This window comes from Equus przewalskii, chromosome 27 (genome assembly GCF_037783145.1).
Source record: "Equus przewalskii isolate Varuska chromosome 27, EquPr2, whole genome shotgun sequence".
In the NCBI taxonomy this organism is placed as follows: domain Eukaryota; kingdom Metazoa; phylum Chordata; class Mammalia; order Perissodactyla; family Equidae; genus Equus; species Equus przewalskii.
The window spans coordinates 13,303,678-13,324,747 of NC_091857.1; the positions used below are offsets into that span (position 1 = coordinate 13,303,678).

Below are 21,070 nucleotides of genomic sequence, written 5' to 3' on the forward strand. Positions count from 1 at the left end.
AATACATCAAGCTTCTTCATACATCAGTGTTTTCCAGGTGGGTACAAATACAATGACCCCACTTCACTTTCAAATGGCTTACTAGGCAAAGGTCATCAATGTGGAGCTAATGAGTTATGACAGGTGTTTTGGGCTGAACTGTGTCTCTCCAAAATTCATATGCTGAAGCCCAAACCCCCAGTACCTCAGAATGTGACTGTATTTGAAGACAGGGTCTTTAAAGAGGTGGTTAAATTAAAATGAGTCCATTAGGGTGGGCTCTAATCCAATCTGTCTGGTGTCCTTGTAAGAAGAGGAAATTTAGACACACAGAAGAGACACCATGCAGAGGAAGGGCCATGTGAGAACACAGCAGGAAGACTGCCCTTTGCAAGTCAAGGAGAGAGGGCTCAGAAGAAACCACACCTGTTGACACCTTGATCTTGGACTTGTAGCCTCCAGAACTGTGAGACAATAAATTTATGTTTTTTAAGCCACCCAGTCTGTGGTATTTTGCTATGGCAGCCCCAGCCAACTAATGCAACAGGAAATCAAAAGCGTAGAGACTGTGACTGTGACTGATAGATTGGTTTAGAAACACATATCAAACCAACCTTGGGAGCACACAGACGCAAGTAAGAGGGAGCTGAGGCCCAGGAATTCCTGAACTGAACAGGTAAGTGGGAGAATGCCAAGGACATTTAGATGATTATTTTGAATGTGACTGTTTGTAAATATAGCTGCTAACGTGTATTGAGCTCTGTAGAAGCAGTTAACGTAGGAGTTAAAAACAAGGACCCAAGAGCCAGCCTTCTTAGAATTCAATTCTGGTTTTGTGCCTGATCCTGGATAGGTTAGTTAACATTTCTCTGTGCCTCAGTTTCTTCATCAATGGATATAAAAAGGTCTACTTCACAGGGATTTTATAAGGATTAAAGGAATTGATATATATAAAGTATTAAACTGTGTAGGAATACAGGGATGTATGCAATTGTTAATTATCAGTTTTTATTATAATGATTAGGTCAGACACTAGTCAAAGTATTGAATCAATCTTCATAGAAATTCTTTGGTGACTGAAACATGATGAGGTAAGCTTAGTTACTCCAGGTCATACCATGAGTAAGTGGTGGACCCGAGATTTGACATCAAGCATTACAAACCCATAGATTATAGTGCTCCACAGAAAAAAAAGCTTTTATTTATAAAGCATCACAAAAATGCCAAACAGATCCCGAAACAGAAGGTGTACTTATGTTTACAAGATTTACATTAATCCAAGTGACATCTCAAGTGACAAGTTTACAATTAAAAAAAATTCATATATTTTACTACTGCAGTTTGAGAAGCGGAGAATGGTACTGTTTAGACAGTGTACTGAAGCAATGAGCTTCTCTTTTTTTCTAAAGACATATCTATTAAAAATAAGTAATTTATGGAAACATTCAGTGATAAACATTTGATTGATCTAAAAACAGAAATAAACAGCTTTTAGAATATATTCAGAATGCTTGACCATAAGTATTTAAAAAATTTTCTACATTTTTGATTCTTAAAAACTTATTCAAGAAGTAGAAATATCTGAATCCCATATTGAACATCACATTGTAAAAGAAATACTGATTACATTGTTCTATTTATAAGTTCTTTAATTCACAAACAAACAAGGTGTTCCATTTGATGGAAGAGGGCATTTTATATTTTCTTTGTTATGCATGCGCTTGGATTGAGAAAGACTTCCTTACTTTCTTTAAGTACAAAATTATACATGCAAAGTGGTGGTCTGTGAAAGAGAAAAAGAGAGAAAAAAATAACCATTAGTAAAACAGCAAAGTTTATTTTCTTCTTATAAATATTGGAATATTTTACGCCTGTAATTAACTAGTTCTCCAAATGAAGGCATTAGAACCTAAAGGAATGTTTCCACACTATCTCATTTGGCCATGTAGGGATAAAGTAGAAGCAATATTTATGAAAAATAAAAAATCTTGTGTTTCAACTTCTTCTCTCCTTGCTGTTCCACTGGAATACTCACAAGGTATGGGAGATATTGGTGGATATTGGGATAGCTGAAACCTGAACTCAACACTTAGTGTCTGGGACCCTTCTTCTACCATGACAGCCACCAGGGAAGAGTTGGCCTGAACTGAATAGACAAATTTTCCCAGAATGCTTTAATCAATCCTCCTTGTCACCTACTATAACGAAAATAGTAACGTCTAAAGTATTCTGTATGTTGGAGAGGTTAGATACTTAGTATCCGAAGAGTTCTGAGAAGTCAAGTCTCTGTGGTGAATCAGGCATCTTGTCTAATTATTTATCTTCCTGTTTTAAAAACCTTCCCCCCAAAAAGTAGTAAATTAGAATGAGAAAAGATTGGTAAAAGTTCAGGAAAGGAGCTAAGGAAAAAAATGGTAGTAATAAATGGAAACTTCCTGTGTCAGTAATAATAACTTAGGTTAGGAAAATTGGGCAATTCAACTGCGCAGGTGCGGGTAGCTCACCTTTATTTGACACATGCACTGCTCTAGTTCAAGAAACACATTGCTCCCAGTCTCCTTCTAGTTTGGTTAAGACAACATTAAAAAAGCTTTAAAAATATTCAACAGCATTTTTAGGTTAAATTATTCAATATTTAAATAAACCAATTTTCTATATTTGCTAATGTGATTAAAAGTAATAAAATACAGGCATATTTGTCTTTAATTATAAAAGCTGATATAGGACACTACAGTGCTTTCCATTTGAAATAACAGAATTTTGGAATTTTAATTTTAATACTATGTGCCATAGTAAATGTAAGTAGTAAATTGTAAATGTAAAATGATGGTATTTCAATCTTACACGATCTGTAGATGTTAGCAAAAGTAGCTCTCTGTTAAGTTATCAGAGATCAGAATATAACTGAAAAATCAGACATTATCCTTTCTCCATTATTAAGAAATACGTGGGGGAATGATTTTACCACTTTCCCAAACAAATATGTATATATACTTATATCAATTCTTTATCTATCTTGTTATATCCCTTGTTCACCAAATGTGCTTGCAATGCTCTGGATCTCCCTAATTCACCTCATTTTTAAGTTATCATAATAGGACAAATGTGTCATTAAATTTATTCACGGATAAGTTACCTCAGTCATTATGTAACTCTCTTGTTCATATATTTATAAAACAATATTAAGGCTAGCATATTTTTATTTCTTTTCTACAATAAAATAAAAGCTTGCAATCGTGTTACCACTAAAATATGTTCAATCAGTAATATAGTAAATGCATATTTTTATTAAATAATCAACATTTTACAAAGCCTCTGCAATCATTACAACAGTTTAGGCAGTTCATAATGCCTACCAAAGTTAAATTTTTCCAAAAGGCTTGAGAAAAATGAATTTTCTCTGTTTTTACATTGTGAAAAGTTCCACTTCCATGACTCTAATTTTGACATCATTTATTCAATGTTATTAATATTTCTTCTCCTCAGGCAATAAAAAATTTAAAAACTATAATTTAGAAGAAAATTTGTGATATATGTTGAATTACCATGAGAAGAAGAATATTATGTATTTATTTTTTTATTTCAAAAAGAGCACTGAATACTGCATTTCTAACACTTTTACCACAAATTTGCAGAAATGAAGAACTTACATTGATAAAGTATAAACTTTGATAAAAATAACAGAACTTAACTGATTAAAATTCTCTAAAATTCAAATGCAATCCACTTTTTTATTTTAATCCATATATATTATACCAAATTAGAAGAAATATATATGCTTCCTTACATGAAAAAACTCCTAGGGCTTCTGCACAACATATCACCACATCTATGCCTCCAAAATTCTTTTAAAAAGTTTCTTAGGATAAAATTCCCAGCTCTAACACAGGTATCTGTTCCTACCTTCCAGACGAGAAAAACCAATAATTCACAGGTTGCTGAGTAAAGTGCACAGAAGGGTCTTGTCTTGGTAGTGGGAGTAATTAAGCCTAGACTGAACACTAATCCAGGCCAGCCTAAGAAATTTTGAAAGCAAAACCTGAAAGAATCAACCTGTTTATAAATAACTTAACAGCATCTTATGAATAAATCTGAAGAATATGTATAGGAATACAAAAATATAGACCACAGAAGTGATAAAATACACATTGTCTGCCCTCTAATCAAGACTTAACAAGCACCCGAAGATGCAGGAAAATGGACCCATATGCGAGTCAACCAATTGAAACAACCCAAACTAGCACAGCTATGAGAATTGATAGACAAGAACATTAAAAGAGTTATTATAACTGCATTCCATGTGTTTAAATAGTTAAGCAGAGACATGAGAGATATAACAACTTCAAGAGGTAAAAACCACAAAATCTGAGATGAAAAATACACTCGATGGCATTAACAGCAGATTAGACATGCAGAATAAAAGAATAGTGAACTTAAGACATAGCAGCAGAACTGTCAAAAATGAAATGTAGGGAGAAAAGGAAATTAAAAAATTAACAGAGCATCAGTGAGCTGTGGGACCACTTCAAGCAGCCTAATAAATTTGAAATTAGAATCTCCAAAGGGAGGTTAGAGGGAGGGGACACAGAAAAAGATATTTCAAAAAATAGTTGAAAATTTAGATGAAATTTGATGAAAACTAGCAACCCACGGGTCCAAGAAGGTCAACAAACTCCAAACACAAGAGGTGTAAAAAAAATTAGAAGTCACATCATAATTCTCTTGCTTAAAAAAGTAATAAGGAGAAAATCTTAAAACCAGCCAGACAAAAAGGCCACATTTTCTTTTAGGAACAAAGGAAGGATAGTAATAGTTTTCTCATTAGGATCAACGCAAGGTAGAAGACAATACAGTAACATTTTTAAAGTACTGAAAACAAATAACCGTCAAACTAGAATTCTATACCCAGATAAATTATCTTTCAAAATGAAGGCATCATAAAGAGTTTTTCAGATACACAAAAGTTGAAAGAATTCACAACCAGCAGACCCACGCTACAATAAAATCTTCAAAAACTTCTTCAGTCAGAAAGTAAATTATATCAGATGAAAATATGCATCTACATAAAGGGTGGAGGTGCAGCAGAAATGGGAATAATATGAATAAATATGTAAGAATTTCCCTAATTATTTCTCTCTTTAATAAATTGACTCTTTAAATAAAAATGATACAATGTATTACAAAGCGTTTAGCATATGTACAAATAAAATGTATGCCAACAATAGCACAAAAGCTGGGATGGGAGAAATGGAATTATACTTCTGTAAAGTTCTAATGTTATATGTGAAGTGGTAAAATTCACTTGAAGGTAGACTGTGATAAATTAAAGAGTATACTACAAACCCCAAAGAAATCTCTAAAGTAATAAAAGAGTTCTAGAAAATAAACCAACAAAGGACATAAAATGGAATCATAAGACTACTCAATTTATCCAAAAGAAGGCAAACAATGAGAAAAATGGGCACAAAGAACAGACAGACAGATAGAAAACAAAACGGCAAGAGGACAGATTTAAACCCAACCATGTCAATAATCACATTAAATTAAAAGATGTAAATACCCTCAATTAAATGGCAGAGGTCAACAACATCATTTCTCATTTGAGAAATCCAAGTTGAAAACACAATGAGATACCTCTACACACCTTAGGCTAGCAAAAACAAAAACCAAACAAAGAACAAAAGAACTGGTCAGGTTTTTGCTGCAGTTTTCGTTTCAGGAGAGCAGTGGAACACTCATATATTGCTAGTGGGAATGCAAAATGTACAGGCACTTTGGAAAACAGTCTAGCAGTTTCTTATAAGGTTTAACACACACTTGCCATATGACTCAGCAATCCCACTTCTAGGTACTTATCCAAGAGAAATGAAGACTTATGCTCACATGAAAACATATATGCAAATATTTATGGTAGCTTTATTTTTATACAGACATCAAAAATTGTGAACAAACCATATATCCTCCAACTGGTGAATGGATAAACAAACTATGGTATATCCATACAGTGGATACTACTTATCAATAACATTCCATTGATACAAGGAACAACATGATGAATTTCACATATGTGAAGCTAAGTGAAAGAAGCCATACTTAAAAAGCTACATACTATATGATCCCACTTATATAATGTTCTGGAAAAGACAAAACTAGGTACAGTGGTTGCCAGGGAATGGGAGTAGGGATCAAGATTAAAAATAAATGGGCAGCACAAAGCAGTTTTTGTGATTGATGGAAATGCTCTGTATCTTGATTGAGGTGGTAGTTACACGACTCTATGAATTTATCAAAACTCATAGAAGTGTATACCCAAAAGAGTACATTGTACCATTAAGTTTTTAAAAGTAGCTTTTTAAAAGTCTAGTCCAATTTGTCTTAGGAATTCATCCCAGCTCACCTCCATCATGCATATTCCACCAAGACCCTAAATTCAAAGGCTTTACTCTACTGGAAATGCCCAGAAGGAGACCTATGTTATAGTCTTTATAGCAGTTTGTTATGGAGAGAGAAGTACTGGTTGAGTGCATACACAGTTTAATCTGGACCATAAGGCATCACATTTTTATAACTCAGGTTCCCAATACTTTGACAGTGCTAATTCTCATTAATTGCACATTATCTGTATGGACAGATCTAAATAGGAAAAGCAACTAAATGGTTATGGCAATTATCTAGGTAATTAAACTCAAAGCATACATTTCATCCAAGCATCTGTTAGCATCCCCAGCCAGCAGTAAATGTTGAGTTTTGCTAACCACCCACAAAATGTATTTTAGTCTGGTTTTTTCCCTTAGGAGAAATAATTGCATTTTGTAAATTTAGCAAATTTTCATAGCCCACCCACTGTTTGGCCATGAAAACTCCATGAAGGGCAGCAGAGCATTATCTGATATAGGACTGGAAAGTGAGAGGATGTAGCAAAAAGACCAAGAAGGGTTCTGCTCTGCTGTACACAGTGTCACTCGGAGTCAGAATAGAATCGACAGCGCGAAGAACAACAACAAATCCACAGTTCAGATTTGAAATAAAAATTAAAATTACATGCATGTTTATTTTTTGCTCTCCAGCATATCCCAATGACTTTACTCTATTTCTTACTTAACCAATGAGTGAGTTGTATATAACACCTGTGTACATAAAATATGATTAAGAAGATAGTGAGTCAAATGCAATAGTGGACACATCTGTCTGCCTTTCCTCTTCCCTTTCCCCTTATAATAAGTGCCTTTTAAAAGAGAAATGCATGGGGAGAGCAATGACTGTTTGTAGGCTCACCAGCATTTTGTATCAAGGTGTGAACCTCTTGTGGTGAGGTGGAAGATTTGAAAATATTTCTCTGCCTTTCTATGATGCTCTTTCTATGAATATAAAGCAAGGAAATTGTTTAAAGTGTAGATCGTTGCTCTGCATAGATAGTCAATGTTTCTGATTGGGAAACATTGGGAAAAAATGAAGTAACCAACAGTAAAGGAAAAACTAATTTGAATATTCCATAAAAGATGGAATATGATGGCAACCATTAACTTATAGAAAGAAAGAAAAAATTGCTTATAACCAGTTTCACGGTGTTGCACAGCTCCAAGAACATTATGTGCACATTGTTATCTATGTGAACAGTGACCCCTGGAGCTATCACAGTGAGTAAGCTGCGTGATTCTACACAGAAAGCCTGCGTATAATATAATGTAAATAATTAAATTCACAATTCAACTGTAACATGTGTGGCTATAAGCAAGACAAAATATTAACAGTTGTTATCTCTTAGTTGTAGGATTACATATGAATTAAATTTTCCAAAGGTTGCACAAGGGAATAATTGACCACATTAATTAGGGAAGAAATATTTATTCCTGAGAAAAATAACAATGAAAAACAAACTAGCAAAAAAAAATTTTAAAAACCCAAGAAAAGTTTGGCTTCAAATCATTGTGAAGGCACTTCTCCACTGAAGAACTTCAGATATGTTTTTTAAAATCTCTGAATTTCTGTTTCCTTACTAATAGCAAAGAAAATACTTACCTCATAGAGTTGTTGCAAAGATTGCAAAAATAGCATCTGGAATGTAGTACATGCTAGACAAATTTAATCACTATTATTCATCTCGAAAGCAGTTCACTAATAGGAAAAACCACCCAGGGATATCCCTTTAGTGGCCAAATCTTCAGAGAAGTCATCAATCTTTGGTACACAATAATTTTCTCTTAAATCATGTGCATCATCCAAAGCATGCACCTTGGAAAAAAACTAAAAATCCCTTCCCTATGTACTAGTTTCCTAAAGGAGAAGGCTAAATTGAGTCTAACTCAGAGGATAAATTCCACTCTATTAGATGAAATTGCAATCAATGCAGATTTTCTTGTCTAATGTTCTCTTTTTTTTTTTAAATATTTTATTTTTTAATTTTTCTCCCCAAAGCCCTCTGGTACATAGTTGTACATTCTTAGTTGTGGATCCTTCTAGTTGTGGTATGTGAGACGCTGCCTCAGCGTGGTTTGATGAGCAGTGCCATGTCCGTGCCCAGGATTCGAACCAAGGAAACACTGGGCCGCCTGCAGCAGAGCGTGTGAACTTAACCGCTCGGCCACGGGGCCAGCCCCCCTTTTCTAATGTTCTTAATCAGCTCTGCTCAGAGTTTTTCAATATCCTCAACAACATTATTGGGTAAGGATTCACATCATCATATTGTCAGAGTGGGTAGTGTGCTAGGAGCAAACAGTTTGGATAAGAAGTTTAGAAAGCAGCAATGAATGAAAATTTTACAGGAAGCTAGGAGTATTTGTATGGTAAGGGAATGAAACCTACAGTTTCACAGAAGTATTGGGAATAACGCATTTTATTGATGAATTATTTCAGCAAAGTAGACAAATCTGTTTCATATAATTATTGGCTTGGTCAGTCTGTGACTTGAGCTGTGTATTTATAGATAAAAGGAGGTATAAGGAAAGTTAAATTGAGGACAAATCGGAGAAAAGGAGAAAAATAAGGAGACAGGATTGCTATTCATTGAGCATTTACTATGAGCCAAATACATGATTCACATATATTATGCCACTGAAAATGTATAGAACAAATTACAAGACAAATATAGAAAGAAAACCAACCACTTTATGAGTAAAAAGACTGACTGTAAAATACATTTATGTACATTTTGTATTGTACTTTCAATCAAATTTTGTTAAAATTTGTATTGATTACTGGGTGTTTATGTAATAACTATAATTTTACCTTACAACATAGTTAATGAAAATGTATGTGTTGTGGTTTTTATGATGAAAACCTGAAAATTCTTGATTGTGTTGCCAATTATGCAATTACTACTTAGAATTATGCCATAATAACTTTTAGGTAAATTAAAAAGAGAACCACTTATTTTAATTATCAAATATTTTTAAAATTCTTATATAACTGCAACAAAAATTTTAATCTAAAACAAATAATTTTCAAAGTGGAATATAAATAAAAGTATCTTGTCCCCTAATGAAAATATTGAATTTCTAAAAATATCTAAGGATAACAACCTTTTTGTTCAAGAATGATTCTAATGGTATATAAAAGAAAAGTTCTTTTCCAATCATCCTAAAACCACTTGGTTTTTCTCATATGAGGTGTAGCTTACATTACACATAGAAACACTCATTCACCATCAAACTGTTGACATTGTTTGGAGTTCTTTCCTTGTATCACCTCTCAACATTACACTGACCTAGAGAGCATTATTTGAGGACCCAGGAAAGAAATGGGGGGGGGGTGTGGATAGTGAAGATGGGGGACAGGTTTCAGGATGAATGAACAAACTGTAAAAATGTCAAGTAGTTCTGCCAGAATTGCTGCTTTTAAACACCCTGCAGAGGTCTAGAGTTTCAATCCCCACATTCTCCCAAACTACTGTTGGCTTGTTACCCATGCAGTTTAAAAGACAAAAATGAACTGTTAAAGACTTCAGCACAAAAAATACAACTGTAAGTTAGTTTCCTGACGTTACTGTCTAAATTAAATACAGCTCTTTTGGCTGTGCTTAACCGAATACTTACTCTCATGAAATCTAAGCATTATGTATGATACTTTGAAAAGAATCTTGAAATTATTGAACTAAATGAAATACTAAATAACTAGAGAAGTTATCATGAGGTTAGTCACTCATTCAAGCCCAGGCAACAAACCATATATTTAAATAATTAATTAATTTGAAAAATGACAATATACTTAAATTTATACATAAGCCCTCCATGATACATAGTAGTAAATTATTTGAGGAGTTACTTCCTTGTTCAATCTCACATTGTGTCATCAGACAAAATATTACACTATAGCCATGCAGAACAATATACACAACTATTTAAAAAATCTAACTTACCCCAAATTGTTTGAAGTATCCAGATCTTGAGAGAGCTGAATTTGAGTGCTCCAGCTTAGCTATTCATCTGGTGCTTTCATTCACAAGTTAGTTGTGTCAGCCAGTCAGAATTATATTGAATATTGTTTTAGTTAAATCAATATTTAACTTTAACAGGATACATTACAAGCCAATCTACTTTTAATTGATGTTCTGCCTGACATCAAAATATTTTCAGTCTCTCTGTAGTAACCTGTTATTTCTGCCACCAAACATTTATGCTCTCTCTGGTAATATTATCCTCTCTGGTGATATTACCCTTTTCATTCTTTACCCCACTCTCAATCTATAAACTTTAGATGAGTTTGATCTGATCTTGTCTCAGAGTTAAGCATAAATCAATCAAAGGACTCATTTCCAGTGTGAGGTTCAAAGGAATATACTTGCCCAACCAAAGTTAATGAGGTGCAACGAGACTTTAAACTTCTTTTTTGGTATGGGATTTGAACTTGCAATTAAGTGGGCTAAAGGTCCCAGCAGCCAACTTGGTACCATGAAGACTAAGAATGAAGCAAGGAGAATGGCACAGCCACAAGCTTGCACAAATCTGCTCCTCGGTCCTTTGAATGCAGCCAAGCCAGAAGCCACATCCTCCATAGGATTTTCAGACACATCTGGCGACATGTCCCCTTTATCTTTACGGATTTATGGTTGGGTTTTCTGTCTTCTGTAGTAGTAAGAGTTTTTTCGTTTGCTGGTTTTTTATCTGCTGTACAACATTGTGCCTGTAGTAAATAATATTATATTGTGCGCTTAAAAATTTAGGAAAGTAGATCTCACATTAAGTGTTCCTACCACAACAATAGCAAAGAAGATAGTTAATGCGGGGGAGGGGGGAAGGGAGCTGTCCTCTTGCCAGGGAGCAGCAGGGGAAAGTTCTAATGAGTAAGCCACTTGATGAAACAGGTAGGGTGGGGGTATCTTGGGCAGTAACGGCTCTCAACAGAATGTCTACAGCTATTAAAAAGTGTATTTGGGGGGCTGGCCCCGTGGCCGAGTGGTTGAGTTCGCGCGCTGCGCTGCAGGCGGCCCAGTGTTTCGTTGGTTCGAATCCTGGGCGCGGACATGGCACTGCTCATCATACTACGCTGAGGCAGCGTCCCACATACCACAACTAGAAGGACCCACAATGAAGAATATACAACTATGTACCAGAGGGGCTTTGGGGAGAAAAAGGAAAAAATAAAATCTTTAAAAAAAAAAAGAGTATTTGGTTTACATCTTCAATATTACACATTATTTACATGACAAAATAAAAATAAAAAATAAAAAGCTCTCAGAAGACCATCTCCATGGTTTATAAATTTTCTCTTTTGTGTCTGTGGCCATTTATCCCTGAATGCATTTATTCTTTTATTATTAATTTGTAAGATTTCTTTTTTTAATTAATTAATCACAGTTTTATTGAGATATAATTGACATATAACATTGTGTAAGTTTAAGGTATGTAAAGTGTTGATTAGATACTTATATCCTGCAAAATGTTACCACCTTCGCGTTAGCTAACACCTGTACCACTTCACACAATTACCATTTCTTTTTTGTGGTGAGAACATTTAAGATCTACTCTCTTAGCAACTTTTCAAGTATGTAATACAGTATGGTTAACTATAATCATTATACTGTACATCAGATCCTCAGAACTTATTTATCTTATAACCGGAAGTTTGTACTCTTTGACCAACATCTCCCCTTTACCCCCACTCCCCAGGCCCTAGAAACCACCATTCTAAACTCTGTCTCTATGATTTTGGCTTTTTAGATTCCACATATAAGTGGTTTCATATAGTATTTATCTTTCTCTATCCGACATATCTTGGCTATTGTGAATAGTGCTGCAATGAACATGGGAGTGCAACTATCTCTTCAATACCCTATTTTCATTTCCTCTGGATATATATACCCTAGAAGTGGGAATGTGGGATCATATGATAGCTCTACTTATAATTTTTTGAGGAACCTCCATACTGTTTTCCATAGTGGCTGCACCAATTTACATTCCCACCAACAGTGCACAAGGAAAGGCCCTTTCTTGCGTATCCCAGTCAACACTTATTTCTTGTCTTTGTGATGATATCCATTCTAGCAGGTGTGAAGTCATAGTTCATTGTGGTTTTGATTTGCATTTCCCTGCTGATTAGTGATGTTGAGCACCTTTTCCTGTACTTGATGGCCATTTGGATGTCTTCTTTGGAAAAAAGTCTATTCAGTTCCTCGGCCCATTTTTCAATCAGACCATTTGTTTGCTATTGAATTGCATGAGTTATTTATATATTTTGGATACTAACCCCTTATAGATACATAATTTGCAAATACTTTCTCCCATTCCACAGGTTACCTTTTCATTTTGTTGATGGTTTCCTTTGCTGTGCAGAAGATTTTTAATTTACCATAGCCTCACTTTTTTATTTTTGCTTTTGTTGTCTTTCCTTTTGGTGTCAAATGTAATACTTTCAACTGACACATTATTCTCTGTTTTTTCCTACACAAACCTAGCCTTTGAACTCCCCCCTCCACTTGTTTTTTCTCTCAATCAAGACTACAATGATCATTAGAATTTGTTCCAAATTTAGAAGTACCATATTTATTAAGATATATTAGTAATGATTCAGTGCGTGCTTAGTTATGCAGGTAATTCTTCAAATTATGTAACTAATTATAGCCCATAGTCAAGCATCACATGCTTAACTGTATAAAATTCAAGGATTTTGTTACAAGTCATTATGCTATATTTGCCTATGCAGAAATGCTTTTCTTCGTATTTTATGAAGACAATAAAAATTATTGCTATTGAATTATTGGCATATTCAAACAAAAATCTTAAATTACAGAAATTTCTGCATTTTATCCATCTGTGCTAATATCAAATACGCCCTAGTTGGGAAAAAGAGGGCAAAACTTTTGAAATTCACTTTAGTTCCAAAGCAGAGGGAAATTTTACCATTGTGCCATTTATTTCTCCAATTATTTGCGTTATTAGGTCTACCTGGGACATTGGGGAAGCAATTTGTCCAAAGTAGCCTGCCTTCTTCATCAATGTATCTCTTGACTCTGTTCTCCTTACTTTGCTGGTCTCTGAAGATCTAACTTAATCCAGTCTATTAGAAACGATATATATGTAGGCAGTTAGGTAGGTAAGCATGTGTATCGGCCTGTGGATAAATTGTATGCATATAATTAGACACTTTTTATTTGCTTGACTTAGAGTAGGAAATAGAATACCTTTCTGAGGTTATAAATTGGGAGAGCCTGGAGATGTGTGAGAAACCATATAAAATTACACACAATTTTGGCAACAGTTAGCTCTTGTGATGGTTTAAGCTCCTCCCACTGCCCCAATACTTCCAACAACCTACTCACCCACACAGTTTCTGCCTTCTTTATAAGTCTTTTTTTCTCAAGATGGCGAAATGTGCCTAAAATCTCACCCTACGGTTCTGATAACATCTATGAAATAACATTGGACAAATGTAAGAGAAGGGTTAATATAATTCCGTATCCAAGAATGTTCTGAAAAAGAGCCTCCAGTTACTTAAATTGGGATTTTGACATCCATTTTCACATTCATTTCACTGTTGTCCCAAACAGCTCTTTGTCACTATACCAAAATCTCCATTCAGTATCAGGTGTACCAAATGATGTCAATTTTATTCCCCAATAGTTATGCAATTAAGACAACCCTATGGCAATATTTAATCTATCTATTCCTTTTGAGCTGTAAATTAGATAACATTACTTACTGAAGATAAAATACAAAAATCTTCAGTGACTTTTGCAGGGACCAAAGGTCTCAATTCTAGTAAATAACACAAACTATTATTTTTCTCTTAATTATCTGAGTCCACAATTTTAAAAACTTCAAGGGGTAGATATGTAAATAATTTTTAAATCACATTATCAACTTTGAAATCCAAATATAATTTCTCTCTTAAATACAAAAAGTTTCCACAATTTCATTTACTTTCTGTAAACATCACAATTTCTGGTATATGCTAATTTTTCTACATATCCACCAAGAAGAGCAATAATTGTTAAAGTATACAGCAAATTACAACTTCTTAAGAAAGCCCTTTACTTAGGTATTAGTATAAATTATTTATTTTCATCAAAACCCTTTCATGAGAAAAAATCATTTGACTAAGTTTTTCCTAATTATGAGATACGTATATATTTATTATATTTTGAAAAAGATGAGCATTAACCATTATGTTATGGTCATATCTCCACTTTACTGATTGCCTAACATTGCATACTATGGATATTCCATAATAAACTTATCAAGTACTTTATTGTTGAGCAGTTAATTTATTTCTAATTCCTCAGCATTATAAACCAGACTATGGAAAAAATTTCTTATATAGAAATGCTTATGTTCATTCTGATACATCCTTGTATTTATTTAAAAAGTATTTGCATAACACGTTATGTCAGACAGTGTTTTTTATCCTTTTATAAATGTTATGTCATTTAACCTTCTTGATCAGTCTATGAAGTAGACTATTACTATTCCCATCTTACAGATACAGAAACTGAGACACAGAAAGATAAATCAGTTCCCCCAAGGTCACAGAGGTAGTAAGTAACTGAACTAAAACTCACACTCAGGCACTCTGAACATCACCTTATGCTACGTCTCTGAAGTGTAAGTTCTAGGAGAGGAAACAGTGGGCCAGAAGTATTAACATTAGGAATTTTCAGTATATTTTGCTAAACTATTTCCAGAATATGTTTACCAGTTTACATACCTACTAGCAGTGAAACAGGGTAGCAATTTCTGTATCATCTCAGTAACAACAGACTTTTTTTTTTCAATTTAAGAAGAGATATATAATTTATTTGAATACTATTTTATTTAATACTATTGGAGTAAAACATTTAAAAATATGACTATTAACTATTCATCCTTTTAATTTCTTAAATTGTCCTTTGCCAATTTATTTTCTGTAGTACTTCATTCAACAACTATTCATTTAGTGACTATGGTATACCAGGCAAGGACTTCTGTGAATGAAATAGATAAAATCAATGTCCTCAAGGTGCTTACATCCTACATGAGGAGAGACAAACAAACAACAAACAAAATAGATAAGTATATAGTACACTATAGATATGTTCTATGAGGAAAAAAAAAGCTTGAGCTGAGTAGGGGGATCAGAAGTCGTGGGGTTGCTTCATGGGGAAGATGACATTTGAGCAAAATCTTGGAGGTGAGAAAGTTAGTCTTCTAGAGGATGAAATGCCCAGAGAAAGGAAACAGCCAGCACAATGGTTCTAAGAAGGATCCTGCCTGGTGTGTTCAAGGACAGCAACGAGACCTGTGAAGCTTTAGCCAAAGGAGCAAGTGAGGGGAGGAATGGTTGAGGTTGAAGAGGCATGGGGTAGTGGAGATAAAGAGGAGGTCATGTGGGATCTTGTAAACCATTGTGAGGACTTTGGCATTTATTCAAACTGTGATTGAATTCTGGATGTGTTTAGAAGGTAGGGACAGAAGGATTTCTGATTTGCTGCAGAATGTCAGGGAAAAAGACTAGTCTGATGAACCCAGGTTTTTGGCTTACACAACTGGAAAGATGTTTCTCTCCATGTTTCAGCTGGAATGTAACTTTTTATATTTTTGTAAAAATTATTTACATATAAATAATTTAAAGCCATTCTGTATCCTATTTATTATAAAAATTTTCCTAGTTTCTTTTTGTTAATGATGTCTGTAACATACAGACATTATTTTTTAAATTTGTATGGAAGCAAACTGATTAACATGTTGCTTTCAGTTTTCATTATTCTGCAAACATAAACACTTGCCTATGCTTTCTCCTTACCATTTTATATTTAATATTTTACTCTATCTGGAACTAATTTTGATGTATGTTATAAATATGGTATCAAACTCTTTTTCAATTGTCAATCACTTATTCTTATGTCATTATTTGAAAGGTTATTTGTATCATCTACAAAATTAGGTTTTGGAGTTTTCATTTTATTCTATTAAACTGCATTTTAATAAGAATTGCCATTGCTACAACATTCAATCTTCCACTCCATGAAGATTTCTTTGAATACTTGCAGAATTTTATCTCTACTGCCAAATTTTAAAAATAAAATATATTAAAGTGCATCTCATTGTTGGTCTCTTTTAGTTTCCTGGTTCGTAATTCATCTTATAAATTTAAGATTTGTACCTTCTTTTCTTCAGTTTAGGGGAGGTTTCTTTTATCGTATCTTCAAATAGTCCTTCTGTTGTGTTTCCTCTTCAGCAACACTAGGTATCTGCATTTTGCATTTCAATTATTTTTCCCCAATAATTATACCCCAATCCTCTCTATTATTTATATCACCTTATTCTGTAGGTTATTATAAAATGAATTTTCTACATTATTGATCAAGTCTACTCTTTCTGGTTTTTAATGTTGATACTAAATTTGATGTTGACTTTAGTTTCCTTTTTTTTAAAATCCACTGGGGAATTTTTCTAAATTTATTATTTTTTTGAGAAGGAGGATGATTAGCCCTGTGCTAACATCTGCTGCCAATTCTCTTTTTGCTGAGGAAGACTGGCCCTGAGCTAACATTTGTGCCCATCTTCTTCTACTTTATATGTGGGACGCCTACCACAGCATGGCTTGCCAAGCGGTGCCATGTCTGCACCCGGGATCCGGGCCGGTGAACCCTGGGCCACCGAAGCAGAATGTGGGCACTTAACCGCTGCGCCACCGGGCTGGGCCATGACTTTAGTTTCTTAACTCAGTCCGCTTCCTTTTAATCACAGTCAGTTGCTTCATCATCTTTCTCTTTACTTGTTCTTTCATCAATTACTGTTTTCTTAAATATTTTGAGAAGAAGCAGTGCTTTATGTAATTTACTTCTATTTCCTGTAATAAACCTTTTAAAAAGTCAACCTTATTTCTAAATCTTGATTGTTGGATCTTTCTTCCTTATGTTGCTGGTGCTGAATTAGGCACTTTTCTTGTTGTTGTTGCGTTGTTGTGCTTTTCCCGTTCACATCTGCTGAAATGATGAGAAGAGCGCCTAGCCCTCGCATTTGCCCATATTGACAAAGGGTGGATTACCCTTGGTTCCTTTTACTGTCTACACGTATGGAACTAAATTTCTCTTTCTCATCTTGAGCTCATATGCTATTTTACATACAAAGCTTCTAGCTAAATTTCTGGTGTCTGGCCGAGACTTACATTGTATACTTCTTCTAGATTCAGGAGGAAACTCTTGTTTCTCTTTCCAGTTATGATATATAGGGAGAAGACTTTATTTTTGGACAACATGAAACTTTTACATTTAAGTGGCAGTGGCAGTAATGGAGGATGTAAAACTATAACCTCTAGACGTCTCTGTTCATACCCACTTTCCTTGTGTTTAGAGAAGTATTAATGGGGGAAACTAGAGAAATATAATGGTGTGACAACACTGGTCCCTTTAAAACCTAGCCTTTGGGGACTAAAAATATAGTTTCTATTCTGATGTTAGTAGAGGCTTTGCATCTTTAAGATAATAGATACTGAAATCAGTTGAAAATTAAAAGTCTTGCAACTCTAGTCCTTCCAACATGATTCTCTAACCTTTCTCTCTCTCCCTCTGTTCTGCTTTGGCAGGTAATGATGTTGTCAATATTCCTAACTGAAAATGTCCATATATTTTGGTATTTTTGTAAGTATTTCAACCAAAGGCAAAGGACGGTAAAATTACTCCTAGATTTTTTCCATTATAAAGACATCTTACCTATTGGCTTTTGAATGACAAAATAGTCTCATACCAAAAGTTACAAAATAACTTACACTTCAAAGAATTTTCCTAACTCTCCTCTGTTGATATAGACCTCAACTAAATGCATGTTCTTATCATTTATTGTTTTTATTATTTTTATTCTCCAAAAGTTCTTATTTATTATGCTCAACACCCTAGAAAGGAAACTGGGAAATTAAATCTATAAATAAAAGAACATAAAGTGGAAGCATTGCAGTCAACTAAAGAAGAGAGATTTCTAGCAATCCACAAACCCATTGCTATTTGCTCTCAGTTGATGTTCACTTTTGGAACAATTCACATATCCAAGTTGACAGATGATCAACTCATTAAAGAACTTTTCGTAGTTCTGAGTGCTTTCACAGGGGTGTTTTTGTAGAAATATGAACTCTGCCACGGTGAACACATACATCAATACTATGAGGATAAAGATAGTGGGAATATCTCTTCTGTTGTGAGGACGTGGAACCAAGAAGAGTATATTAAATGGGCTAAGAAAAATACTTCTAGGGCCTGTCGTCTTCAAGAAAATGCTACCCACGCTGTCATGACAGTGTCACATTTTTTTGGAATGGAGATATTTGCAATATAACTGACAAACCAAGATAGGTGATGGTAAAACTAAAGTGTAGAGTCAGATTCTCCTCGCACTGTTATTGTACACATGATGGAGCATCAGCATCACTCCTGTCAGAATATTCTTGGGGCTGAATCTCCAGTGATCTGTAGAATCTTAGACACAGCAGATGAAAATGCACTTTTTTTTCCCCACAAATAAAAAGTAACAAATTTTGGAGAAAGAAAAGATCATTGGCAGTCATAATAACTTCTGTCTTCTGTGACCATATATCTTATCATTCAGTCATTGGACCTCATTTAAAGGATTGTATAAAAAGACTTTCAACCACTCTGTAAATATATATGCATATATGAAAATTATTGATAAATTATAAGGCAGATATTTGTCTCACTTTTGTCATTTTTGTTGTGTCTTATGAAATGATTGTGTATGTTTTTTCTTTGCTTGGGTAATGTGATTTCAAAATAAATCTCATCCAAGCAAAAAAAAGTGCATTTTGCACCTTTTAAATATTCAAATATTTATGTAAAATATAATCTAAAATACAGGATAAACAGATATTTGAGTACATGAATTCTTAAACCATTCCTTAGTAAACATATTTTGAAGTTGAAAAGATAACATATTGAAATCAAAATATAGTTTTCTTACCTTTCTGGATACGTAAGTGATTTTAACATGAGACACTGGATGATGTATTCACACGTGGAACATCGTTGATGTGAGCTCTGAAAATATGCCAAATGAATGCTTGAAATATTTACAACATCGTTGAAAAATTGAGCAAGAATCTTGGCTTCTTGAAGTTTATAAAATGATTTGTTCTTCCTAAACAGAAAATTTGATATGCTCAGCATATTAGTAATTTAACGTATAATTTAACTTTAAAATCAATGTAATCTTAACAGTGTAGGAAAGAGAGAACAATATTATAGGAAAAGGCCAAACAATAAAATATTTGTTACTGTATTAAAATAATTTGAACAAAAATTTAAAACAATAATAATAATATATGCATCCCCTTACACAAATATTTTGGTAATACTTTTTGGGAAAACAGTCATATACCTTGTCTTTTTGACTAGGTGTCTAGATTGCACATTTGTCTAAAATTAGAGAAGTCATCTTATGCTTCTTTTTTTAGACCCCTGAACAACTATTACAGTTCCTTGAATAGACTGGTGACTCAAATAATAATCTTTTGTTGTTTTATGCCACTTTTTCAAATATTTGTCAATTAAAGTAATAATTATAAAAGCCTAAGATTCAAAAGAAAAAAATAAAGGTAGTATTTAAGAAGTATGATTTCCTGAGCATTTACAATAAACCCAGAACTGTCATGTAGCGTGACATACTTGACCTCATTTAACTATTTCTACAACTCCTTTTATTAGGTACTATTAGTATGGCCATTTTACAAATGAGAAAACTGAGTATCAGAACATACAAGTGCCTTTCCTAAGCAAGTGAATGCAAAGCTGGAATGCAAACACAGCCACGTCCATGCTCTTCACCACTCTACTCAATTCCTCATCCTTATGTACTAGAAATGTGAGACCCCGCAGTCATTTAGGTCAACATGAGTCTGCTTGACTCCAAAGGGAACTGTAAAGAAGGAGGATAATGATAAGGAAGAGGAGGAAGAAAGAAAGGGAGGGAGGGAGGGAGAAGGAAGGAGGGAAGAGAGAATAAGAAGAGAAGAGGAGAGGAGAGAAAGGAATTGTTTTAAAAATTTGTTGAAATAATTTCCTCCATTGAGGCAACAACTTGCCTGAGCAAAGGTGACAGTCTCACATAGAACAGCTGAAGAGCACCCAGTGGAACACCCAGCACTCAGGCCTCTTCTATTTGTCTTAGTTCTCCCTTCCTTTTGATTCTTCAAAGCAGCCAGGCCCATAAAAGGATGTCAGCACTCCCTTCAAAGCCCATCTGTACTCCCTCTTGGCAGAGTTACTACCTCCTCTTTCACAGAATATAGTGTCATTGGTCATATCTCTAATTTCTGGCCAAGAGCTTATCCAGGTTTCTCAGAGATACTTCAAAGTCAACATATCCAGACGGGAATGTGTTGTCTTCTCCCACAAATTCACATCCACTCCAATGGTTTCAAATGTCATCTGTTCACTCATGACCACCAAATCTCTGCCTCCAGCTGAGCCCTGTGTGCTGAGATCAAGACACAGGTATCCACTGCTATTCACCACGTCTACTTGGATATCTCAAGGATGCCTAAAGCTCAGTAGGTTCAAATCTAAAGGATATCTTCCCCAACACCCAACTCTCACTAAAAAAAAATCCTAAAATTTCCAAATTTCCTTATCATTTTAAATGGCATCACCATGCATTGCCCAAGTCACACAACT

General features: G+C 34.3%; 1 protein-coding gene across 5 annotated transcripts in view; it reads right to left on the bottom strand.

The window, feature by feature from the left end:
- Window positions 1–1,149: 1,149 nt before the first annotated feature.
- The window catches only part of LIPI (lipase I), an 80,031-nt gene continuing 60,110 nt past the window's right edge, over window positions 1,150–21,070 (bottom strand). For 3 of the 5 annotated variants that reach the window (XM_070598073.1, XM_070598072.1, XM_070598074.1), the window contains 2 exons: window positions 19,359–19,535; window positions 1,150–1,762 (listed from right to left, as the gene is read on the bottom strand). In XM_070598073.1, the coding sequence (XP_070454174.1) occupies window positions 1,675–1,762; window positions 19,359–19,535 (265 nt within the window). In that variant the 3' untranslated portion in view covers window positions 1,150–1,674. Of the gene's footprint in view, window positions 1,763–13,358; window positions 13,471–13,732; window positions 13,820–19,358; window positions 19,536–21,070 lie in introns of all 5 variants that reach the window. The other 2 variants (XR_011534069.1, XR_011534068.1) reach the window with 2 other exon arrangements.